This window comes from Molossus molossus, unplaced genomic scaffold, assembly GCF_014108415.1.
Source record: "Molossus molossus isolate mMolMol1 unplaced genomic scaffold, mMolMol1.p scaffold_m16_p_1, whole genome shotgun sequence".
Lineage (NCBI taxonomy): Eukaryota > Metazoa > Chordata > Mammalia > Chiroptera > Molossidae > Molossus > Molossus molossus.
Window position 1 is genome coordinate 188,879,757 of NW_023425344.1, and position 21,832 is coordinate 188,901,588.

Below are 21,832 nucleotides of genomic sequence, written 5' to 3' on the forward strand. Positions count from 1 at the left end.
GGAGAAGGAGAAAGAGATGGATACATCAATGAGAGATAACACCGATTGGCCGCCTCCTGCATGCCCCCCACTGGGGAACTGGCCCACAACCTAGGCATGTGCCCTGACCAGGAATCGAACCGGTGACCTCTTGGTGCATGGGTTGGCATGCAACCACTGAGCTTCACCAGCCAGCTGGTTGTCCACTTTTAGTAATGCTAAGATTTATCAATGATTTCAGGGAGGCTAACAGCTTAAGACCTCCTTTCATCTAATGGTTTTATAGGCTGATGATCATTGCCTAAATTAATTCTTCCATTTGGGATTATAAAATGGTTATTTTCTAATTTCATCTTTCATGAAGAGCCACAGATCTCCTGTACTTCATGTAGCTGGGCAAATGTCCCTTCCTGATTCCGGCAGAAAACTGGAGGTTTGTTCTCTGGAGACAGTAAAATAGGGGGTAGCTGGCCAGGAGGATACCAGTCACAATTGAGGGCATGCATGGGCGGTAACACATTGAAGGTGGTATTTGAAATGCACACAGAATGCTGAGACTCTCCACACTTTCCCCACCCACATGACTCCAGGAGACTGGAAAAGAAAATGATACAAATAATTTACTATATTTTTTTAAAATATTTTTATTTTTATTTTTTTATGAATTTTTATTTATTTTTTTGTTACAGATATTTTACCTTTTTACCCCATTGGCACTCCCCACCCCACCCCAAATAATTTACTATTTAACCATTTGTTAGTATGGATACCTCTTACCAGGAAAAGAATTCAATAAAATTTTATCATTTGAGTTTTGAATCTTAATAGAAGTATATTATAGAAAATGTCAGAAGTACAAGAGTATACAGTGAAAACATTTCCCTCTTACCCCTGTGCCCTAGCCACTGTACCTCCTCTCTCCCTAGAGACAGCCACTCTTTCCAGTTTCTTATGTATCTTTCTAGATATATGGGCCTGGGGGATGAAACAAGTTTCCTCTGAAGGAGGGTATGGGGGGAACAGGACTTCCTCAACATGAGGTCAAGACAAACACACTACAGAAACATCTGAATTAAAAATAAGTACAATAGAAATAAGATCTTAGTAATTGGTGGGAACAACTTCAGTAAAGCTAAAAATGCCTGGAATGTTCATCACAAGAGGTATGATCATTTCTCTGTAAAAAAAAAAAAGTCTATACATTAATTCAGCAAATATTTATTAAGGGCTATTATGTATCAATATAAATTCCCAGTAAATGACACAGAATCAAGCTTTTATGGGTAATTTGTCAGACTTAAATAACTACACAATTTTATAAGTGATTATTACCATTTTTACCTTATATAAACATGATCTAGTATACTTTTAGTTCATTTTCTATTATTTTTCACCATTCAAAATAAACAAATTCAAATTTTATTTTAAAATAGAATTTATTGCATACCATAGTGAATTCAATACATTAAAAAATGTTTTTCTTGTCAGTATTGGCACTTACTGGAGAGTTTTAAAGCACTGCTAAATTAACATCTCAAACATTTTTAAATTTTAAATCATGTTCCTTAAAAAAATAAAGCCTAATAGTGTTATAAAGTATTAATTTACACTAACTTACATATCAAAGTGTTAAAAAAAAGAATTCCACATTCAAACCAATAACCTAAGAAGTAAAAATTCAATCATATGCATTTTTAAAAAGGTTCTCATTTAAACAAAATACAACATAAAGTATAAAATAGGCAAAAACTATCACATTTATACTGACTTGTTCTACTGGGAAATCCTGCAAACTAACCAGATAAATTTTGGATATTCTTATTAAAAATCCATATTCCAAAGGAATGTTGTTTACAACACATTTTATGCCTAATTAAAGAAACACATGATGACATTAAGTATTCTACATGTTTTTAATTGCCCCATAATTTCCACTAATACAGGACTATTCTAAAATTTTATTTAATAAATCATTTTTCCCCATGATCATTTTCACAGATACAAATGTTGTCCTGAAGTACAGAAACATTAAACAAGAAAGTTCACATATATGTTCTTCACTATAATATGGCCTGTATATTACTGTCAATTATTTTGTTTATTCTGAAAAATTCAGTACTCCAAATGTGAGTACTATACAATTTCTTTCAAATTCCAAAAGGTTGAGTAATTTTATTCAGATCTCTTGAATTTACAAAATATCTTTCTTTCAGGAACCAGAAAGTGATTTATATTCAGTATTTTAATTTTATTTACATTACTCACTCCAATTTGTTTAGAATTATCCTCTGGGGTAAACAGATCACTGAAAATATTTTAAACTGTAGAATTTGTTATTTGGCATCATCTTGAATAAATTCAACTCTTTTCCTTATTAATGGAAAAATATATAGACTTTCAAACTAGCACATTGCACCAGTCTAAAATGAAATTCCTGTTTTTGAAATCTCATTGGTTGAAATGAAGCAAAACTTTTAGAGACCAAGCTTAAATAAATTAGTTCAAATATTTTTAGTCAAATGTGAAAATAATGTTTGCTTATACATAAGGAAAAAATTGAAAAAGCAAAAGAAAACTAGAAAGCTCATTTGTATTTCCCATAAATGTATCATTTCACCGAAATCTCTATGGGCATTTCACCAAAAGCTATGAATGCCAACAGCAGATGGGTTAAATTTTTCTTCGCTCTAAAGAGAAATAAGTCGTGGATTCTACTAATAAGGTATTGTTAATCTAAAGAAAAAATACAAGCTGGGAAAAAATACAATGTATTAGAACAGCAAGGTCTTTCCTCACAAACCTCATAATTATATCTTTTCTGAAGTAAAAAAAAAAAAAATCTATGTTACAACTTTGAGATAGTGATTTGTTTGATAAGCTACAAAAATGTTCATAAAGAATTTCTAATAAGTAATAATTTTTTTTCAATAAGTAATAATACAGTATATCTTATTGTTTTAAAGACATATTAAGGGAAAAAAACAACTTCACTTCTCCTTAAAGTTACTGGTAGTGGGAAGAGAGGAAGAAATGATACAGCCTTTTAAAGACACATTTTCATCTCCCCTACCCTTTGCTTACTTGGAGTCCCCCTAAAAAAATGTTTCTGTACTTTACTATAATTTCTCTAAATATTTTCACCTGGGTTGGTAGAAGAATTAAGTACAATGTAAAGTAGACATTGAGGATGGAGAAACTTAAGGAATTTCACTGTTTCTTTCTTATTTCTATTTAATCAAGGAGATTTTAATAGCAAACTAGAATAAGGTTTTACCTCCTTGATAACTAATGGTTAGATAAAGTAGAATGTGTAGCAAAGAACTACAATTTCAGACTTCTAGATTTAAATTTTCTTTAACATTCTTCATAAAATGTAGCTGAGGTTGAGGCTTTTGAATATCAGAAAGATGGGATGAGAATGCAGATAATTTTACTAAAAAAGCTGTATTTTGGCAAACATTTTATTGATATTAAAAATAAAAATATAGTTGGAGCTTTAAAATGGCACTTCATCTGTTCTATCAGAGTCTGCCAAATAAATTAGATTCTTTGGAAAAAATTCAAACTTGATATTATGGAGACAAAAGGAAGATTAACCCTTGCTTGTTAGATACTTGACATTTACCAAAGGATCCATAAGTATATTAAGTGGAGAGAAGGATGTCAAAGGAGCTTCTCTATCTGCAATTTACTCAGCAAAAGTTAACAATTAAACAAAAGCATCCAATTCCCTCCAATGCTAAATGTAGTTCAAATACCAAAGCTCTGATCTATTTTAAAAGGCATTAGTTTTCTCTTTTAAGCAGCTGAACCGGCCTCAGAATGAAAAAACACAGAGTTGTTCACATTTCTTCTATGTTACTTATAGAGAATGCAATATTCTGCTGCCTTTGGAATTACTGGTCATTTGGAAATTTCTTAGAGAAAATAAAAGAAAAATTAAAAGATAATATGACCTCTGAGTCCAAAGAGAATGTTCAAGGTCACACCTGAGATTTAGCAAAGAATGAGAAAGATTTTTTTTTTCAAGTTAGAAGGTACCAGAGTGATTTACTGGTCTAACCCAGTAATTTTCAACTAGTGTGTTGCAATACTTTTTAAAACATGGAAACACTGATCTCTTTTCCTTTAGATTGTCAAATAAAAAATGACAACAGCCAACATAATAGCTGTCTGGTGTGAATGAATCAATATTAAATCTATTTTCTTGTCAGATCAGCAAAATAAACTTTCTTTTTGGTGTGCTGCAGAATTTTAGTAATTAGTTTATGTGTGCCTGCGATGAAAAAGGTTGAAAATCACTGGTGTAACCTACTCATTTTCCAGATGAGAAAACTGAGATACCAATCAATGTCTTGTGCTAAGACAATTTACTCACATTCTTGTAATGTAATTGACACTAACACTCAGTCTCCTGTCTTTTATCTCCAATTCTTGCCTCTGAAGCATACCTGGTATATTAGTATACCATCATCCAAAATATTAAAAGGTTAACAGTGGTTTCCAACAGGGAAAGAGGTAGGAATGAAGGTAGTGGTGGGGAGGGATTTTTAGGGTGTTACACTCAATTGATGAGCCATATGTATTAATATGTAATTGTATACAAAATATCAAGCCTGAACATCAACAGAACCAAGCTTCAGGTATCAGAAATACCATCATAAAACTGAATGTTAATGTAGAAATTTAAGCTATATCTTCAAGGAAACAACACACCACTGAAAACTGTGGATGTCAGTTTTTGTACCCTTTTAATAACTAGTTTTATATATTATGCTTCTCTATACCTGGAAAAATATTCTAATATAATACATAGCAATTTGAAGCAATTTAGGTTCTCAAGTTTAAAAAAGAAATGGAATTTTTTTTAAACTTATGCTATAAAAATATGCACTTATATATACCAAATTATAGTTTTCTAACCTTTGCAATGATAAAAGTTCCAAATTTCACTGTTGAACTGCCTTCTTGCAGGGTCTTAAATAATTATTTCTATAGAGCATAAAATTTACATAATTATTTTCAGTAAAGTCTGTTCAGAAACTCACTTGGGCAGAAATATTTTTATCTATCATTAAAGTTGAAAAGAAATAGATTTCAGTAAGAAAAATACAGGGGTGGATCAAGACCTTTTTTAGAAAAATATACTGTATATAATACATTTTAAAAGTTATACAGACCACATCCTTTTATTTAATGTGAAGGCACAACTTGAACATAGTTAAATGCAAATGTCTTTAATTACTTATGATGTAATTGTCAGTACCAGATCTTAAAAATGTATACTTGCAAGCGTATCATTGAAGATTCTTTCAGATTGTCAATTCAAAAGTCAAGTTAAAAAGTCAAACTCTATTTGCAGAAAATCAATTGACATATTATGGCAGGTTCACATAATATTACTGTTGGACAATCTGTTCACCAGCAATCACAGGGTTTTCTTCATTTGTTGCATAGTCTGGCTGGTCCATCATCTAGGCATAAATAAAGATGTGAGAAAATGTAAATTTTTAACTTGCCCTCAATATTCACTTATTTAGCAAAAGGATTCCCTCCCTCCTTTTTTTAATCCTCACCCGAGGATATTTTTTAATTTATCTTCAGATAGAGAGAGAGGGAGAGAAAGGGAGAGAGAAACATTGACGCAAGAGGGACACCTTAACTGGTTGCCTCCTGCACGACCCTGATCAGGGCCGGTGACAAACCACAATCGAGATACATGCCCTTGGCGGGAATGGAACCCAGCACTCAGTGGTCCAGGGCTGATGCTCTACTGCTGAGCCAAACCAGCCAGGGCAAGAACAGCACTCCAACCAACTGAGCCACACTCATACCAGCAGGATGGATTCCCAATTTTTATTTATTTATTTTTTATCCTCACCCTAGGACATTTTTGCATTTATCTTCAGATAGAACGGGAGGGAGAGAGGGAAGGAGAGAGAGAGAGATACATCGATGTGAGAGAGACACAATGACTGGTTGCCACCCACACAACCCCACCCGGGGCTGGGGACAAACTGCAACTGAGGTACATGCCCTTAGCGGAAACCAAACCTGGGACTCTCTGGTCTGCCGGCCAACGCTCTAATGCTGAGCCAAACTGGCCAGGGCTGGATTCCCAATTTTTAAAAATGGCTCAGAGTGCTCTGTGGAACAATGTTCTGGTTCAACATCCTCCTATGCACATGGTCAAAGTGACACTAAACCTTTCAAAAGCCTAATCATTGGACTCATGGCCAATCGGATAAATGCTTTCTTTGGATCCTCCATTCTTTCCACTCCCCTACGTGAAGACTGCCTTTCATGGCAGCGGGAGCTCCAGCACAGAAGGAAGATACTCCTGATGCTATTCCAGGACACTATTCCAGGCAGTGTCCACTCCTAAAAACGGCAAAACTTAAAGTGGCCACACGCACACTGTGAGACTACCTGCTGCTCTGGGGACCATGTCACCTGGATGACACTTTGGATTGACCTTAAGGTAATTAAAAAATGGTATGTGAAATTTTAGAAACAGTGCATGACAAAATCTCTACTAAAAACAAATAACTTGAAGGTACTTAAAGGTCAAATAATATCTGAAAATAAAATCAATAATACATTTGCTGCAGACTAATTTTAGAGGGAATTACCAGTTCAACTTTTCTCAAATGATCACTTCAGCTCTGCCTATGTTCCCATAAAAAAATCTTTCTATCTTTGAAAAAAGTGCTTAAATGTTTTTAGTGTTTTTACTGTTCTTCAGATAAAATTACTTAAAAATAAAAAAAATTTCTTAATGTCTTTGTGAATATTGTCAAAGATTTTTAGATAAATAATTCAACTTCAGTATTGTGATATACTTTTTGCCTTCTCTTTTATCAAGAATTAGAAGAAACGACCATCAAGATAAATGTTCCTATTTTTGTAAACTGATTCTAAAGCTTTAGTATTTTTTGGAAGAGGAGGCAGAGAGAGGAATAATTTCCAAATGGGGTCTCAGGACTTGCCAGACAAGAATAAACTGGAACTGAGGATTTCAGCTGACAACTATCTCACGTAATGGAGACAGTTTATACCACCCAAACCTGCCGATACTCTGGGGGCCATCTCAAGTCTCCAAACAATCAGTTTTGAGGTCCTCTATCTGCCAAACAGATCCCCTAGATGAAGGTAGTTACATGTTTGCACCACTTCGAGGGCGGGGGGTGGGGTGGAGACAAATCAAGGCAGGTAGCATATTTATTAACCGTTTCACTACATGAAACATATGATAAAGTTGTTGAACAGTTGATTTTAGTCACAATTTAAATGAAGAGGGAACATGATCTCATTTATGGAATATCATGAACAAAATAAGCTGTCAATCAAAATAGATCCAGAGACATGGAAATAGGGAACAGACTGACAAACCTCAGAGGGAAGGGGGAGCGGCACAGACAATAGTTTGGGGAAAGCAGGAGGGGGTGGGAACAGGGAGGAGGGAGGTCAATGGAGGGAAAAAAGGAGGGACAGCTGTAATACTTTCAACAATAAAGAAAAAAATAAAATAAAAATGTAAAACTAAAAAATAAATGAAGGAGGGAAAGGGGAAGTATGTAAGATCTTTTTAGCCCCTCTTTCTTCTAAAAATTTAGAAGCTCTGGGTGTAAGAGGCTGGAGCTGTGGGGGGAGAGAGAACTGAAGCGGGCTCAGCAGATGGATGGTGGGGAAACCCACTTTCTTCTCCAAGACCTGTTTACTCTGGCAACTGTGACCTGGTGAAATAATAGCCTACATACCCTGAGTTACGCTGCTTCTTTCTAATTGGCACTTTAATCTAATCCCTAAATATATATATGTTCTAAAAAAAAAAAACACTTTCAAAAATCAACTTATTCAGAAATAAACATCTCTACTCTGCATTTACTTTTCTTTATTTTCAATAAAAACAATATAGAAACATATCATTCACTGATAGTACTGCTTATTTATAATTGAACCAGTCTCCAGAAACAGTCTAATAAAACACTCATTAAAGTAGGGTAACCAGAGAGCTGTTGATACTAAAGTGGAGTTGTTCTAAGTATCTCTATTCTCACTTGTCAGTCACAGCTTGTGACTTCTAAAAATAATTAGAAGCACTAGTGACATTTAACAGAGACAAACCCATTGTTTATGAATATCAACAGACTGAAAACTTACTTCCCACCCATTGGAGTTGGTTACACAAATCTAACTCCGAAGATTTAGGATTAGAAATAAACAAACAAAAAATCTCCTAAAATGATGATTTATTTTAATTGTTTTATGTGTCAGAGTAATTATGCCACTTCTGATTTTTCTCTCTAGAGAAATACACCTTAATTTACACTAATAAGAACTAAGACTTTGAGTAAAATTAAATGGAACGAAATACTGTATTCCTGAAGCATTCTAGAAAAAAATGTTCGTAGAAAATATTAGCAATAAATAAATAACTCTGACCTATAGAGAAGTATATACAATTAAGATTTCCAAATTAGTATTATTTTGGTGGTATCCTATAGAAACGTTACTTCTTTTAATCAGAGAAATTCATGGAAAGGGCTGAAAGACACCAAGTAAAATAGTAAAGTATTTCTATGAAGTCTCTCAAGTTTCAGCAACAAATGAGGTATAATTTGCCCGTTGAAAACAACATATAGCGGCTCTAGGGGATCCTATGACATTTGGAAGTCTCCAGGGGAAAGTCCTGCTTTTTACCACTTATACTCCACTCTACTATCAGATATTAGAATGAACCAAATGATGAACAGTTATAAAAAAAAAAAAAAAAAAAGCCATCACCTTTGATTCTGATTTTATTTTATATTTGATTTTTTTCAAAACAGTAGCAAAAACTTTTGGCACTCGCAAAAGATGACTATATATAAAGATTGTAGACAAGTAAGCCTAGTTTAATGTTTTAAAAGTGCCTCACTATTACAATACCTTATAACAATTTTGGTAGTTTTATGAGGGCTGCTGAAATACAACCAGGACGCTTGTACATGCACACAGAAGTGACTAAAGGTCAGTGGACTCAAGACTAAACACTATAGCTGTTTCGCACAGAGAATTACAATATACTGAGAATTTATAGTGTATAAAACATTGTTGTCAGCACTGGGGCTCCTAACACCTAGGGGCTAATAAATTAATAAGGGGGTATACATAAATATCTACACTACAAGGCAAGATGTTAATAAGTATTTAAAGTACAAAGTCTAAAAAAATCTGGGGAAAGGTGAACTTAATTTTAATTGGAGAACTCTTAGATATCTGCTTGGAGAAGGGAGATTTTGAGTTGGGAATTACATAAGGGATATTCTGGAAACAGACTGGCAATGCTGTAAAGATAATGACAGTAGAGGGAGAGAAAAGAAAGTATTATGACACTGTTAGCTTAAGAGATGAGTCAGTAACTGCCTGAGTATGGTCTTCAGGGCTGATCCTCAGGCCTATCCTATAATAGGTCCATATCTAGTCTCCTCTCTGTTTTACCAGGCTTGTTGAGGTTCCCTGTTCTACTTTCCCAGTGTCTGCCTAGCCTTACCTGATTTTAACATCCAGCTGCCTCACCAAGTCTTGGGCTAACTCATCATGGATTACACATTCTCCTACCTGCCTATAGATCTAACTTCATTTTATGGACAAGGAGACAGTTTTAAGAGATTGAGTAATTTGCCAGAACTGATGCCAAAGCCTATAATATAGTGTCTATATATAGCCTATACTATACCACAAATGACAACATTCAAGCTAAATTAATTTTGACTTTAAAGGTTAGACAAAAGCAGTAAGAGATTTTCTTTTTTCAGAAACCTTAACCAGGGAATAATTTTATGAAGGCATTCCATTCTATAAGTTTCAAAAAAATGATACTTTTCTAGAAAAATAGACTCTCTTGGCAGTTTATAAATTCTGCAAACAGTTTGATTAAAATTTCAGCAAATATTCATTCTTTATATTTAAAAATCTAGTGCAAAATAGGAAAATAACAGTATTTAACAGATTTTTTCCTCTGAGGTTGTGATGATTATCAAATCCTTTTACAAATAAGTTAAAGGAACCAGATTTAACAAAGACCCAAAGTTTTAATACCCAAACCAGGAAAATGTAAATCTAGTAACTGAACTGAAAAATAACAGTCAAACCAACAAATATACCAAAACAAAAATTCTTACAAATAATAATAACAAATACATTTATGCTGTCCCAGGCACTATCTAAGCATTTTGCATATATAACAACCATCCTCTTAAGTAGGATGATTATTATCCCATTTTACATCAGAGGAAACAGACACTAAGAGCCTAAGTAACTTGTCTAAGGACACATGGCTAATAATTAACAAAATTGTTACAACGTAGTCAGTCCGGCAGCAGACTCCACATTTTCTATTACTACGTTGTCTTTATCTAATAAAATTATGTCTTTATCTAATAAAATTATGACATATGACGTCACACTATAAACGTGAGAAGTGTATAACCAAAGTTGTTCTATCTTTTCAGACACTTTTAAATGAATTTTCCTACAATTAATTGTCTTATTTAGCTACTAGGTCATGTGGTCAGGCCCTGGAGCCTGCCCTTCCAGGCCATTTACTGCTGCTTTGTGTCCAGCTGCAGTGTTTCCCTGTATAGCTGCTGTGAAGCAGAATCATAATTTTTTTCAAGACCCTAATTTTTAAGAATGAAACTCAGATGGCCCAGGGCAGAGCATTTGTTCAAAGGGAATATGAATGCATCCGTTGCTTGAATTCCTTCCTTACCTACTATCATCCCCTTTCTCCTCAATAAACATGTGAGAGAAAAGAGGAAAGGTGCTATCATAACCCTGAGAAAAAAATAAGCTGTAGGCTATTTCCAAAGGGACACAATGTTATTACATCTATGTACACATCTCGAAACATTCAACTGCTGTATTTATGGTATGAGTTGGCATAAAAAGATCTGAAAGCTCCACATAAACTGTTCACAGTAGCTGCCCCTTAAGGGTAGGTGTGGGGACAGAGGAGTTAGAAAAGGGCCTTCTATGTTTACTTCAGACATTTTTGTATTGCTTGTTTAAAATATGTGAACATCACTCTGGCTAGTGTTGCTCAGTTGATTAAGCGTCGTCCAGTGCACCAAAAGGTTGCCGGTTTGATTCCTGGTCAGGGCACATGCCTAGGTTGCGGGTTCAGTCTCCAGTCAGGGTACGTGCGTGCGGGAAGCAAACCATCGATGTTTGATATTTCTCTCTCACATCGACGTTTCTCTCTCTCCCTCTTCCGCTCTCTAAAATTAAAAACAAAATTTTTTTAATAAATAAATTATGTGGAATTTTAAAAAGGTGAACATGCATTACGTTGTAATTAAAACATAAAACGAAAATAATCAAAGTAAAAGCAGAGTGAGGGTCTATGTAAAAATGTTAGTTCATTAACTGCCAATAACATTAACCTATAAGTCATTACAACAGAACAAAGATGACCAGAAGTACTCTAGTGAACATCTTTTCACATCATTTTTGCCCCAATTTTTATTTTCTGGACAACCTGCTGAAGAGAAATTACTGGGCCAAAGGAAATGGTAAAATAACGTGTGGTACATGCATATGAGAGAATACTACATAGCTATTTAAATGATTTTTACAAGAAATTTAAAATGAAATAACTAACATATAGTGGAGAAATAAGATAGAGAACTACTTAGAGTATAGTATCATCTACTCACCTATCCATTTATCTAGGAAGGCATAAATGGAAACTCACATCTTTTTTTTTATCCTCACCCGAGGATATTTTTTTCCATTTTTTTTTGTACAGATAGAGTGGGAGGGAAAGAGAGGAAGGGAGAGAGAGAGAGAGAGAAACATCGACGTGAAGGGACACATCGAGTGGCTGCCACCCGCACGACCAACCAGGGCCGGGGACAAACTGCAACCGAAGCACGTGCCCTTAGCGGGAACCGAACCCGGGTCTCTCTGGACCGCAGGCCGACGCTCTAACCGCTGAGCCAAACTGGCCAGGGCAGAAACTCACATCTTAAGAGTGGCTATCTGTAGGTGGTGGGATTACTGATGGATTTAATTTTCTTGTGTTTTTCTACATTTTCAAAATTTTCTGTAATAAGCATGTATTTGTATAATAAAATATTTCAAAATCTGTACAGGGTGGGGCAAAAGTAAGTTTACAGTTGTTCACATGAGTACTAATACAATAATTAATAAATAATAATACAAGAATAAACTGTGTTTCACATACTAACAACTGTAAACCTATTTTTGCCCTACCTGTATTAAAGGGAAAGGAAAATTTTATAAATAAAAATAAAATGCTGGTGATGAAAATAACGAGAAATATATTTATTTTTGTAAAATACCACATGCTTTCACTAACAGCCCCCAAATTTAAATTCTAACCTCAGATTTAATGTTAACCCTAAACAAAAATTCCCTGTGTTTTTCATCTTCCTTATGCTTATGTCATAATCAGTGAATCAGACAGGTACCCTAACAGTGGAAACCTCTTGCTCACAATTCTTCCTGAGTCTTTTCTTCTCCCTCCATGTTCTCACTCGCTCACTGCATGTGTCGATGACACTCCCAAATTTCTATCTCTACCTTGGTTTGTCTCCTGCACATCAGGGGACATTTATTCAATTGCCTAGTATTTCTCTCTTCCTGGTGGTCTTATAGGAACTTTGAAATGTTCAAAACTGAATCCATAGTCAATATTTAACTTGTCCAACACTGAATTGATCATCTTCCTCTTCAAACTTGTTGCCCTTCTTTATCTCAGTGAGTGGTATCACCATCTACCCACTCAGTTGCCTAAGCCAGAAACCTTGGACTCCACTTCCTCCCCCTTCCCCTTCATTGAATCTATTACCACATCCCATTAATCATGCCTCTCACTTTCCCTTGACTTTGTTCACCTCTCTCAATCACGCTACATTCGTGATTATGGCTACTATTGCTTCTTATTGCAATAGCTGCCTCAAGTTTTGCTCCCTTCTTTGATACATTTTCTAAATTTTTTAAAACCCTTAAATGGTCCCCAATGTTCTTAGCATAGAATCAAAACTCTTTAACAGGCTTGTAAGACCCTAGAGGTTCTTACCCTTGCTCCCTTCCCCAGTTTTCATTTCCTACAGCTCCCCTACGCTTACTCAACAGTATAGTCATCCTAAACCTACCTGTATAAATTCTATGTATATAGATACATGTTGAAACAATGGCATTGTGCGGTAGTCAGGGCAGGTATTGTTATTTTATCCAAATCTCAGAGAAATTACAAGATTTATTCAAAATAATTCTAGACCAGTGCTTTTCCCAAATATAGTAGTCTAATATAATGTGTTAATTACCTCTTGTTGAAAAAAAGATGATACTACAGACCAACCACAAGATGGATATGAACTTTGAACTGTTTATCTACAAACAGAATTGCGTCATCCACCCAAAGTATCGCTGTTTTGTTCACGTGACCACTGACACGCATGCATGAGGGTGGAGGGAGGAGGGAGGAGGGCAGTTTGTTGTGACAGGGCAAAGCAGAGCTGACTGCCTCATGAAGGGATCAATGCCATGACCCTGACCTCAAAGGCTAGGGTTTCTCTTTAATCCCAGTGCAAACAAACTTTACTGAAATTCCAAGAACATTCGGAAAAAGAAGAAAAGAGTTTAACTTGAATGAAGAAACAACTCAAACATAATGGAGTCTGGTATTAAGATTTTTTTGTGTCCTGAAATTTTACAGAAAGATGAATCTTAATCCACTTAAATCTGAAATGAGTGCCCTATTTAATTTATTTAGGCCCATTTAGATGTTGAAGAAGGTATACATCTGTTGTTTTTAAATAATTTTTTTTCTTCATTGATTTTAATGAGGAAGAGAGAGGGAGATAGAAACATTGATAAGAGAGAACATCAACTGGCCACCTCCTGCATGCCTCCCACTGGGGATCAGGTCCACCATCCGGGCATGTCCTGAGCAGGAATCAAATTGGGGAGCTTTTATTGCATGGGTCAATGATCAACCACTGAGCCACACCAGCCCGGTTACATTTGTTTTTTTTAATCCTCATCCAAGAATATGGTTTTTTAAATTGAGTTTTAGAGAGAGAGAGGAAGTGGTGATGGGAGAGAGAGAGAGAAACACTGATGTAATCAAAACATTGATCAGTTGCCTTCTATACGTGCCCTGGGGATTGAACCTATAACCTTTTGGTATATGGGACACTCCAACCAGCTGAGCCACACTGGCCAGGGCAAGGATATACTTTTTATCTACAAAACCTTAGTCTCAAAACTCAGTAGTTAAACATATTCCACGAAGTCCACTTTTGTGTGGATTTTGAAAACTCATGTTGAAACGTGTTTTGCTTTCCCCTGATGCCCTCCCACTCCTTTTTGGTAGTTTTCTCTTGAGTCACCAGGATATGGGCATCAGATTGCATTGGTGATGAGAACTGATGATGCAGCAGGTGGACAGGAAGGGGTCAGTGGTGGAAAAAACTTAAAGGACATCCTGAGAGATCCAAGATAAATTTTTGGCACATAAAAGCTTCGATTTATATAGGCAGTTCCAAAGTTAGTCAGTGAATTATTTCATAAGATAACTTGGTGCTGAAAAATAAGCACATACCTGATAGCTGTTACCTTTCCAGAACTTTTTCATTTCTTTACGTCTCCAAGCAACAACTGAGGCAGTAATAAGTGTGCAAGGTACTAAATAGAGAAGAGCAGGTTGCCCCTTTTTCATCAGCACCAGAACAACAAATGTAAGTATCATGCCAACAGCGTAGGCTGCAAAAAGAATACAAAATGCCAGTCATTTCTGAATGCTTCCAAAGGTGGATTTTAACTCCCTAGTTGGGGTACTGGTTTTCACGTATTTGAGGATGATTTCACCTTATGACTTCTTTTCATAATTTCATTATTTTCCCAGACATCAATTAGAAAAGACATTCTACAGAGCTTTTGAACAATTTGGAAACTGCTTAGTATTTCAATTGTAATTATCCTAATCATCAACCATAGATAAAGCAAGTCTCATGTATCTATCACCATTAAGGACTTTGAGTTGTCTCACATTTTAGATAACTGAAATTTGTACCTGTAGGTACTAATGGTTGCTTTGAAAAAAATCTTCCTAACAGTGATCATATATTTCCTGGCCTGTTCAACACAAGCATACCGAACATCATTACATCTTTTCTTAATGACTCAGGGTCTCATTGTGAACGTGGGAGCTGAGAATATTGGAGCTGGAAGGGCCCTTACAGATAATTTAGTCTACCTCCTCATTTTGTAGATGAGGCAGTGGAGGACCAGGGAAGTTCAGTGAGCTGTTCAAAGTGACACAGCAGAACTGACACAGTCCCTATTATTTGCCTTTTCACCAAGTGTTCTTTTATAGTATCACACTAACTGGTGCTAGACTCAGAGAGTACACACTTAACACAGCCCTTAGACAGCACAAACTTAATGGCCCCTCAGATCACTCTTTTTTCTTTTTTTCATCTCTTCATTCACCTAGCTATTCTTTGTAGTTGTCAGGGTACCTATTTCTAGCAACATTCTTCTCTAATGCTAACCTACACTTTTACTAGATTTAATTCAATTGTGGAATTGAAAACCTTGCTAGAATAGTATTTAAAGGCTCTGGTGCAGACCATTTACCTACAAGAAGTTTGAATGGACTTTGAGATATCTATTTGATATGTTCAGAAGTGGTATTTTTGGCTTTCTTCCTGTTCTTGTCTGTTCTCAATAGAAACAGAGGGTAAGTAACAACTACTTCTGCTGTCCTAGGTGAGATGTTATTGTGCCATAAATTCATTTGTATAAATACATAGTTATCCATATAGTACTTTTTTTCCTTTGATTTGTGAGAGAGAGGAAGTGAGAGAGAGAGAGATAGACAGAAACACTGATGAGAGAGAACATCGACTGGCTGCTTCCTGTATGCCCCCCACTGGGGGTCAGGCCCACAACCTGGGCATGTACCTCTACCAGAAATCGAACTGGTGACCTCTCGGTGCATGGAATGACACTCGATCACTGTACCACACTGGCCAGACCATATAGTATTTTTTTTTAAATCTAGCATTATAGCCCTGGCTGGTTTGAGCGGTTAGAGCATTGGCCTATGGACCAGAGAGTCCCAGGTTCAGTTCCCACTAAGGGCACATACCTCGGTTGAGTTTGTCCCTGGCCCAGGTTAGGGTTGTGTGGGTGGCAACCAGTTGATGTGTCTCTCTCACATCAATGTTTCTCTCTTTCTCTCTCCTCCCTCTCTCCCTCCTGCTCTGTCTAAAGATAAATGCAAAAAATGTCGAGTGAGGATAAAACAAAAAAAGTAAAAAAAAAAAAAAATCTAGCATTATATAATTTATTGACTACTTGTATGCCAGGTGTTCTAATAAGCATTTTATACATAAAACCTAATGTTTTTCTTTCACATATAATTTCCTTATTATACCTCAAAAGCCTTATGATATAGGTAATAAAATATAATTATTCCATTATGCTGGAAAAAAACTGGTCTTTTTAGTTACTGGTGAAGAATTAGAATTCAGAACTCCTTATTTTTAGATCTCTATCTTTTCCTACAGATAATACAATTCAACATAATAACAAGAAAAAACAAAAAATTTACCAATTGTGGAGGAGACATAGTATATAGAAGAAGAAGAACCAGTCTGCTCATCAAATCTTCTACAGTACGCAATCAACAGGCCTTAAAAGAAAAAACACTCGTTATTTTCTTAAAACCACAGCAACGAACTATGGCAACAGCACACATTGTACTGTATTTAACCTTAATTTTTTGCATTGTGAGAACATTAAAGAACCTCAAATTCTGGGGGAAAATTTTATACACTAATTTTTTTACTTAATGCCATATTTTAAACATTTTCCCAAGCCATTAAACGGTCTTTAACAACATGATTTTTACTAGCTGCTTATTATTCCATGTCATGGTGAAAACTTTTCATATTTCTGTAGTATTAGTTATAATATCTCCTCTTTCATTTATAGTTGTGTTGATTTGAGCTCTGTTTCTCTTTTTTCTTGGTTTAGCTAAAGGTTTTTTTTTGTTTTTATCTTTACTGTTGAAAGTATTACAGATGTCCCCCCCCTTTCCCCCCACTGACCCCCTCCTCCCTGTTCTCACTCCCCTAAGGTTTGTTAATTTTATTGTTTTAAAGAACCAACTCTTAGTTTTGTTAATCATTTCTACTGTTTTCATGTCCTCTATTTGATTTATTTGTTCTAATCTTTATTATCTCCTGCCTTTCTAATTTTGGGCTTAGTTTGCTCTTCTTTTTCTAGTTTCTTTATGTGTAAAGTTAGGTCATTAATCTGTGATATTTCTATTTTCTTGATGTAAGTGTTTATCACTAAAAATTTCCCTCTTAGAACTGCTTTTACTGCATCCCATAAAGAGAATGCTGTGGTTCTCTTTTCATTTGTCTCAAGATACTTTTTAAATTCCCTTTGATCCATTGGTTGTTTAGGAGTGTGCTGTTTAGTTTCCATGCATTTACAAATATTCCATTTTCCCCCCCTTTTATTGATTTCTAGTTTCATACCATTATGGTCAGAAAATATTCTTGGCATGACTTCATTCTTCTTAAATTTGGTAAGATTTGTTGTGTAGTCTAATCTCTATCCTAGAAAATGTCCCATATATATGTTGAGAAGTATGTGTTCGGCTGTTATTGGTTGTAATGTTCTGTATATGTCTGTTAGGTCCATTTGATATATAGTGTTAAGAAAAAAATTTTAAATGTAGCACTTAAAAAAATATCCTATGAAAAGAGCATCAAGAACCCAGCCGGTGTGGCTCAGTGGTTGAGCATCAACCCATGCACCAAGAGGTCCCGGTTTGATTCCTGGTTAGGGCACATGCCCAGGTTGTGGGCCTAATCCCAGGTGGGGGGCATGCAGGAGGTGGCCAATCGATGTTCTCTCTCATCGATGTTTCTATCTCTCTCACCCTCCCTCTCCCTCTAAAATCAATTAAAAAAAAATTTTAAAAAAGAGAATCAAGGAAGGTAATTTCAAATTGTTATCAAAGTCTCTCTTTGTAGTAGAATAAAATGATTTGGAGTTTTAATACAAAAAGTTCAAATAAAAATTAAATATAAGCTCTCATTTGTAAATATGCAAATGTACAAAAATAACCTATTTTATTACCTATTTCTTTTTAAGAAATTTGTTGACCCTCTCCAAAGAAGTTTCAGATTATATTTACTAATTAAACACTGTATGAAATAGTAAGAATGACACTTAACTATTTAAATATCATAAAATAATTTTACTATTTTTATTGGTTGTTTGAATTCATTAACTTACTATTTTTACTGGTAGTTTTAGTCCCTACATAATCAAATGAGTTCCTTGTTATTTTTACAACATTAAATGTTTAATCACATTTCCATGTGTTTAAAAAAAATGTTACTCCCTCTCCTCAAATTAGAATTTAGTTTCTAGAATTAAGTCATGTATTATCAAAAACTTTGCTCTTTGGAGAAATATATTTTGAGACCTCTGACATTTACTTCAAGAATGTAATGTTTATATGTTACCCCTGCCCCCGATTCAATGCTAAGCACCATATGCAAGATTTTATATAGCATTTGGTGTGAACCCGGTGTGGATAAGTTCAAAGGTATTCAAGAAACTTTACCATTACTCAATGAAATGCTCTCCCTACTTTATCAGTTACGTGAATGAAGACTCACTGAACTAAGACCGTTGTTACATTTGATTTTGCCACACGACTCATAAGGCTACACTGTTAAATTTTCTCTCTATCTGGCTTTACTATGTAAATGAAAGGGGTGTTTTTCCGAAGAGCCCGTACCCTTTATCCATCTACGAGCAGGTTTAATACCCAGGGGGATGGTAAGAACAGTGAGGAAAGACAAAGTGCCAGCTGACTGAGAAATATTAATTACTCCTAAACAATATTATTAATGGCCTATGATGAAGTTTATTCTACAGGTAGCCCAGTGAGGAAAAGTAATGCAGAACTGCAATTAACTGCCAGAGAAGACACATTAGGAGAAGCTGATCAACTCCACCATACGTTGTATTTTGTTGTAGTGCAGTGTGCTATAGGGCAGTGTCTACTATGTTCCCCTCTAAATCACTTTTCCTAACATATTACTACCATTTTAAAATAGAAGTAACAGAAACTGTAATACATTTGGTATTATTAAATTCAACCTTTTTTTTTTTAAATCCTCACCAGAGGACATTTTTGTATTTATCTTCAGGTAGAGTGGGAAGGAGAAAGGAAGGGAGAGAGAGAGAAATATCAATGTGAGAGAGACACATCAAGTGGTTGCAACCTACACAACCCCAACCGGTGCCGGGGACACACTGCAACAGAGATACGTGCCCTTAGTGGGAACCGAACCCAGGACTCTCTGGTCCGCAGGCTGACGCTCTAACCGCTGAGCCATACTGGCCAGGGTTTAAATCCAACTTTTAAAGAGGGTTGTGATATATATTGTACTTTCTTAAGGAAGAAGGTCAAACTGATCCTATTTGCTTCCTCTAAGACACCTTTTGAGCCATAGAAGATATACTTTGGTTGTTATCAACTGGGCTTTGTGTTCTACCACTCAAAAGGTTTTCTTTCTTTGTCACTGATTCCAGCTCTAGTGAAAGCCAAGAAATACTTAATACGGAGCCGGTAACTTTTTTTTTTTTTTTTTATCCTCACCCGAGGATATTTTTTCTTTTTTGTACAGATAGAGTGGGAGGGAGAGAGAGGAAGGGAGAGAGAGAGAAACATCGACGTGAAGGGACACATCGAGTGGCTGCCACCCGCACGACCAACCAGGGCCGGGGACAAACTGCAACCGAAGTACGTGCCCTTAGCGGGAACCGAACCCAGGTCTCTCTGGACCACAGGCTGACGCTCTAACCGCTGAGCCAAACTGGCCAGGGCCGGAGCCGGTAACTTTTAACAGATATTATACATTTGACAAATTTAAACAATCAATGTATTTTTACTGAAACTGTTATAAACAATTGTTTACCTGGTACAATAATGTCTCCAAAACCCAATATGGAAACTGGCATGAGGCATACACTCATTACTGAGAAATAGGCCAACTTTGGTACTTTGATGACTACTGGTAACTGTAATTATCAAAAAAAAAAAAAAAAAAAAAAGGTCACCAATAAACCTCTTAGGAATCTTTGCCCATATCTTTTAGAAAGGGACAGATTAATATTAGAATAATTGTTTAACACTTTAAAATTGACATTTAGAAGAACTTGAAAATCAGAGAACATAAACTAGACACATATATACTCTGAACATATAGGAAGCTTGAAAGAACTAGATATGTAGTTTTGGAAAAACAAAACACATGTAGGGTTAACACAGGTAGTATTAATTCCAGTATCCCCACATCTAACTTTTTTTCCCTTTTTAGTAAAAATAGGACTCAGGCCTTGAAACAGATTTTTCTTTTCTTTTCTTTTCTTTTTTGCAATCTGGATTTTTTTCCCCCAAAGAAGAGTCTTGTCTCAGAGGGTGTAATTTAAAGTCCAATGAACATATCTGAAATACAGTCCTTACTTTCTCATGGGGAGCTGAGGGCTGAGCAGTGGCTTCCACCAAGTTTCCATCATTCTAGGATGAAACCCAAGTCAACAGGTATTTAATAATTTAGAATAACTAAGAAAAGGGCTATATTTTGTGAGAAATAAAGTTTTACAATACCTTAACATGCACTACATAGCCAATTAATTACACAGGAAGGCAATTATTAACTGGACACACATACATACACTGGCAGCCATTTCTGCTTAATTGCCATCGCTACCTTTTCATTATTTCCAAAAGGTCCAGCTGCAAGTTCAACCATGATACTCTCGCCGTTCTAAAATTGAGAAGGAAGATGAAAAGAAATTGTCCAATCATTTGAAGAGAACAATCTGCCTGTATTCAAGAATGATTTGGCCCCGTGGCTTATGGCTTACTATAAATTGATTTAAAAATGTGCCCTAGACTGCTTTTTTCCTGAAACCGTCTCTGTAGACAGCAAAAATTGGAGTCATCTAAAACAAAATCCACCTAGCACACTGCTCTACTTTATCAGAACTCAACAATTTTCAGAAACTGACAGATAAACTACATACAGCTTATTCAAGTGAAGCTTTGAGCACTGTTGTTGTTTTTTTTTGACAACTATTATCTAGCATTTCTAGTGGACTTTAATTTTTGTGCTTTTAGTTATATCATACACTATGTGTCCTTAGTCACTTTTAGCAATAACGATTAATAGGGACACAAGAAATACTAAATTCTTTATATTTAGATTTATAATAAATATTGGTAACTTTATTTGAATAACTATACATCTGACCTCTGGCTACTCACAATAACAAAATAATGAAGCCAAACTCAAAGAGACCCAGCCCTAAAGAACTTGAGAAGCTTCTCTAGTCTAACTCCTGTCCAATGTCAGCCTTTCCTAATTTTATGTTCCAATCAAAACATTAACTTTAGCCAAATTTCCTCTCTTGTGTCTGGGTCAGGCCTTTTATGTGGGCTCTGTGAGGAGTTCATTAAAAAGTTCTTTCCTGACAGCCAAGTCTGTTGTGGAGAGGGGAAACATTTTGAGGTAGCAAACTTCACATTATGATAAATATATCCCCCTAATAGGTAGTAGAAAGATAAATAAATGCTGAATTTTAGGAAAGCTGGACTTACTAACTATAATATTTTACATGTGGGAGGGGTACATAGAAGAAATCACTGGAGTGTTTTTAAGAGGACTTCACTGATACCTGAGCTAAGCAGAAGGAAGGATACAATCCCTAGATACAGAAATACAGAAATCTTTTC

General features: G+C 35.6%; 1 protein-coding gene across 1 annotated transcript in view; it reads right to left on the bottom strand.

Annotated features, from left to right (window-relative positions):
- Positions 1–5,200: 5,200 nt before the first annotated feature.
- The window catches only part of SPPL2A (signal peptide peptidase like 2A), a 64,082-nt gene continuing 47,450 nt past the window's right edge, over positions 5,201–21,832 (bottom strand). The window contains exons 13-18 of the mRNA XM_036249468.1: positions 20,808–20,864; positions 20,561–20,614; positions 20,013–20,115; positions 16,613–16,693; positions 14,597–14,757; positions 5,201–5,453 (exon numbers count right to left, since the gene is read on the bottom strand). Coding sequence (XP_036105361.1) covers positions 5,379–5,453; positions 14,597–14,757; positions 16,613–16,693; positions 20,013–20,115; positions 20,561–20,614; positions 20,808–20,864 — 531 coding nt within the window. The 3' untranslated portion in view covers positions 5,201–5,378. The remainder of the gene's footprint in view (positions 5,454–14,596; positions 14,758–16,612; positions 16,694–20,012; positions 20,116–20,560; positions 20,615–20,807; positions 20,865–21,832) is intronic.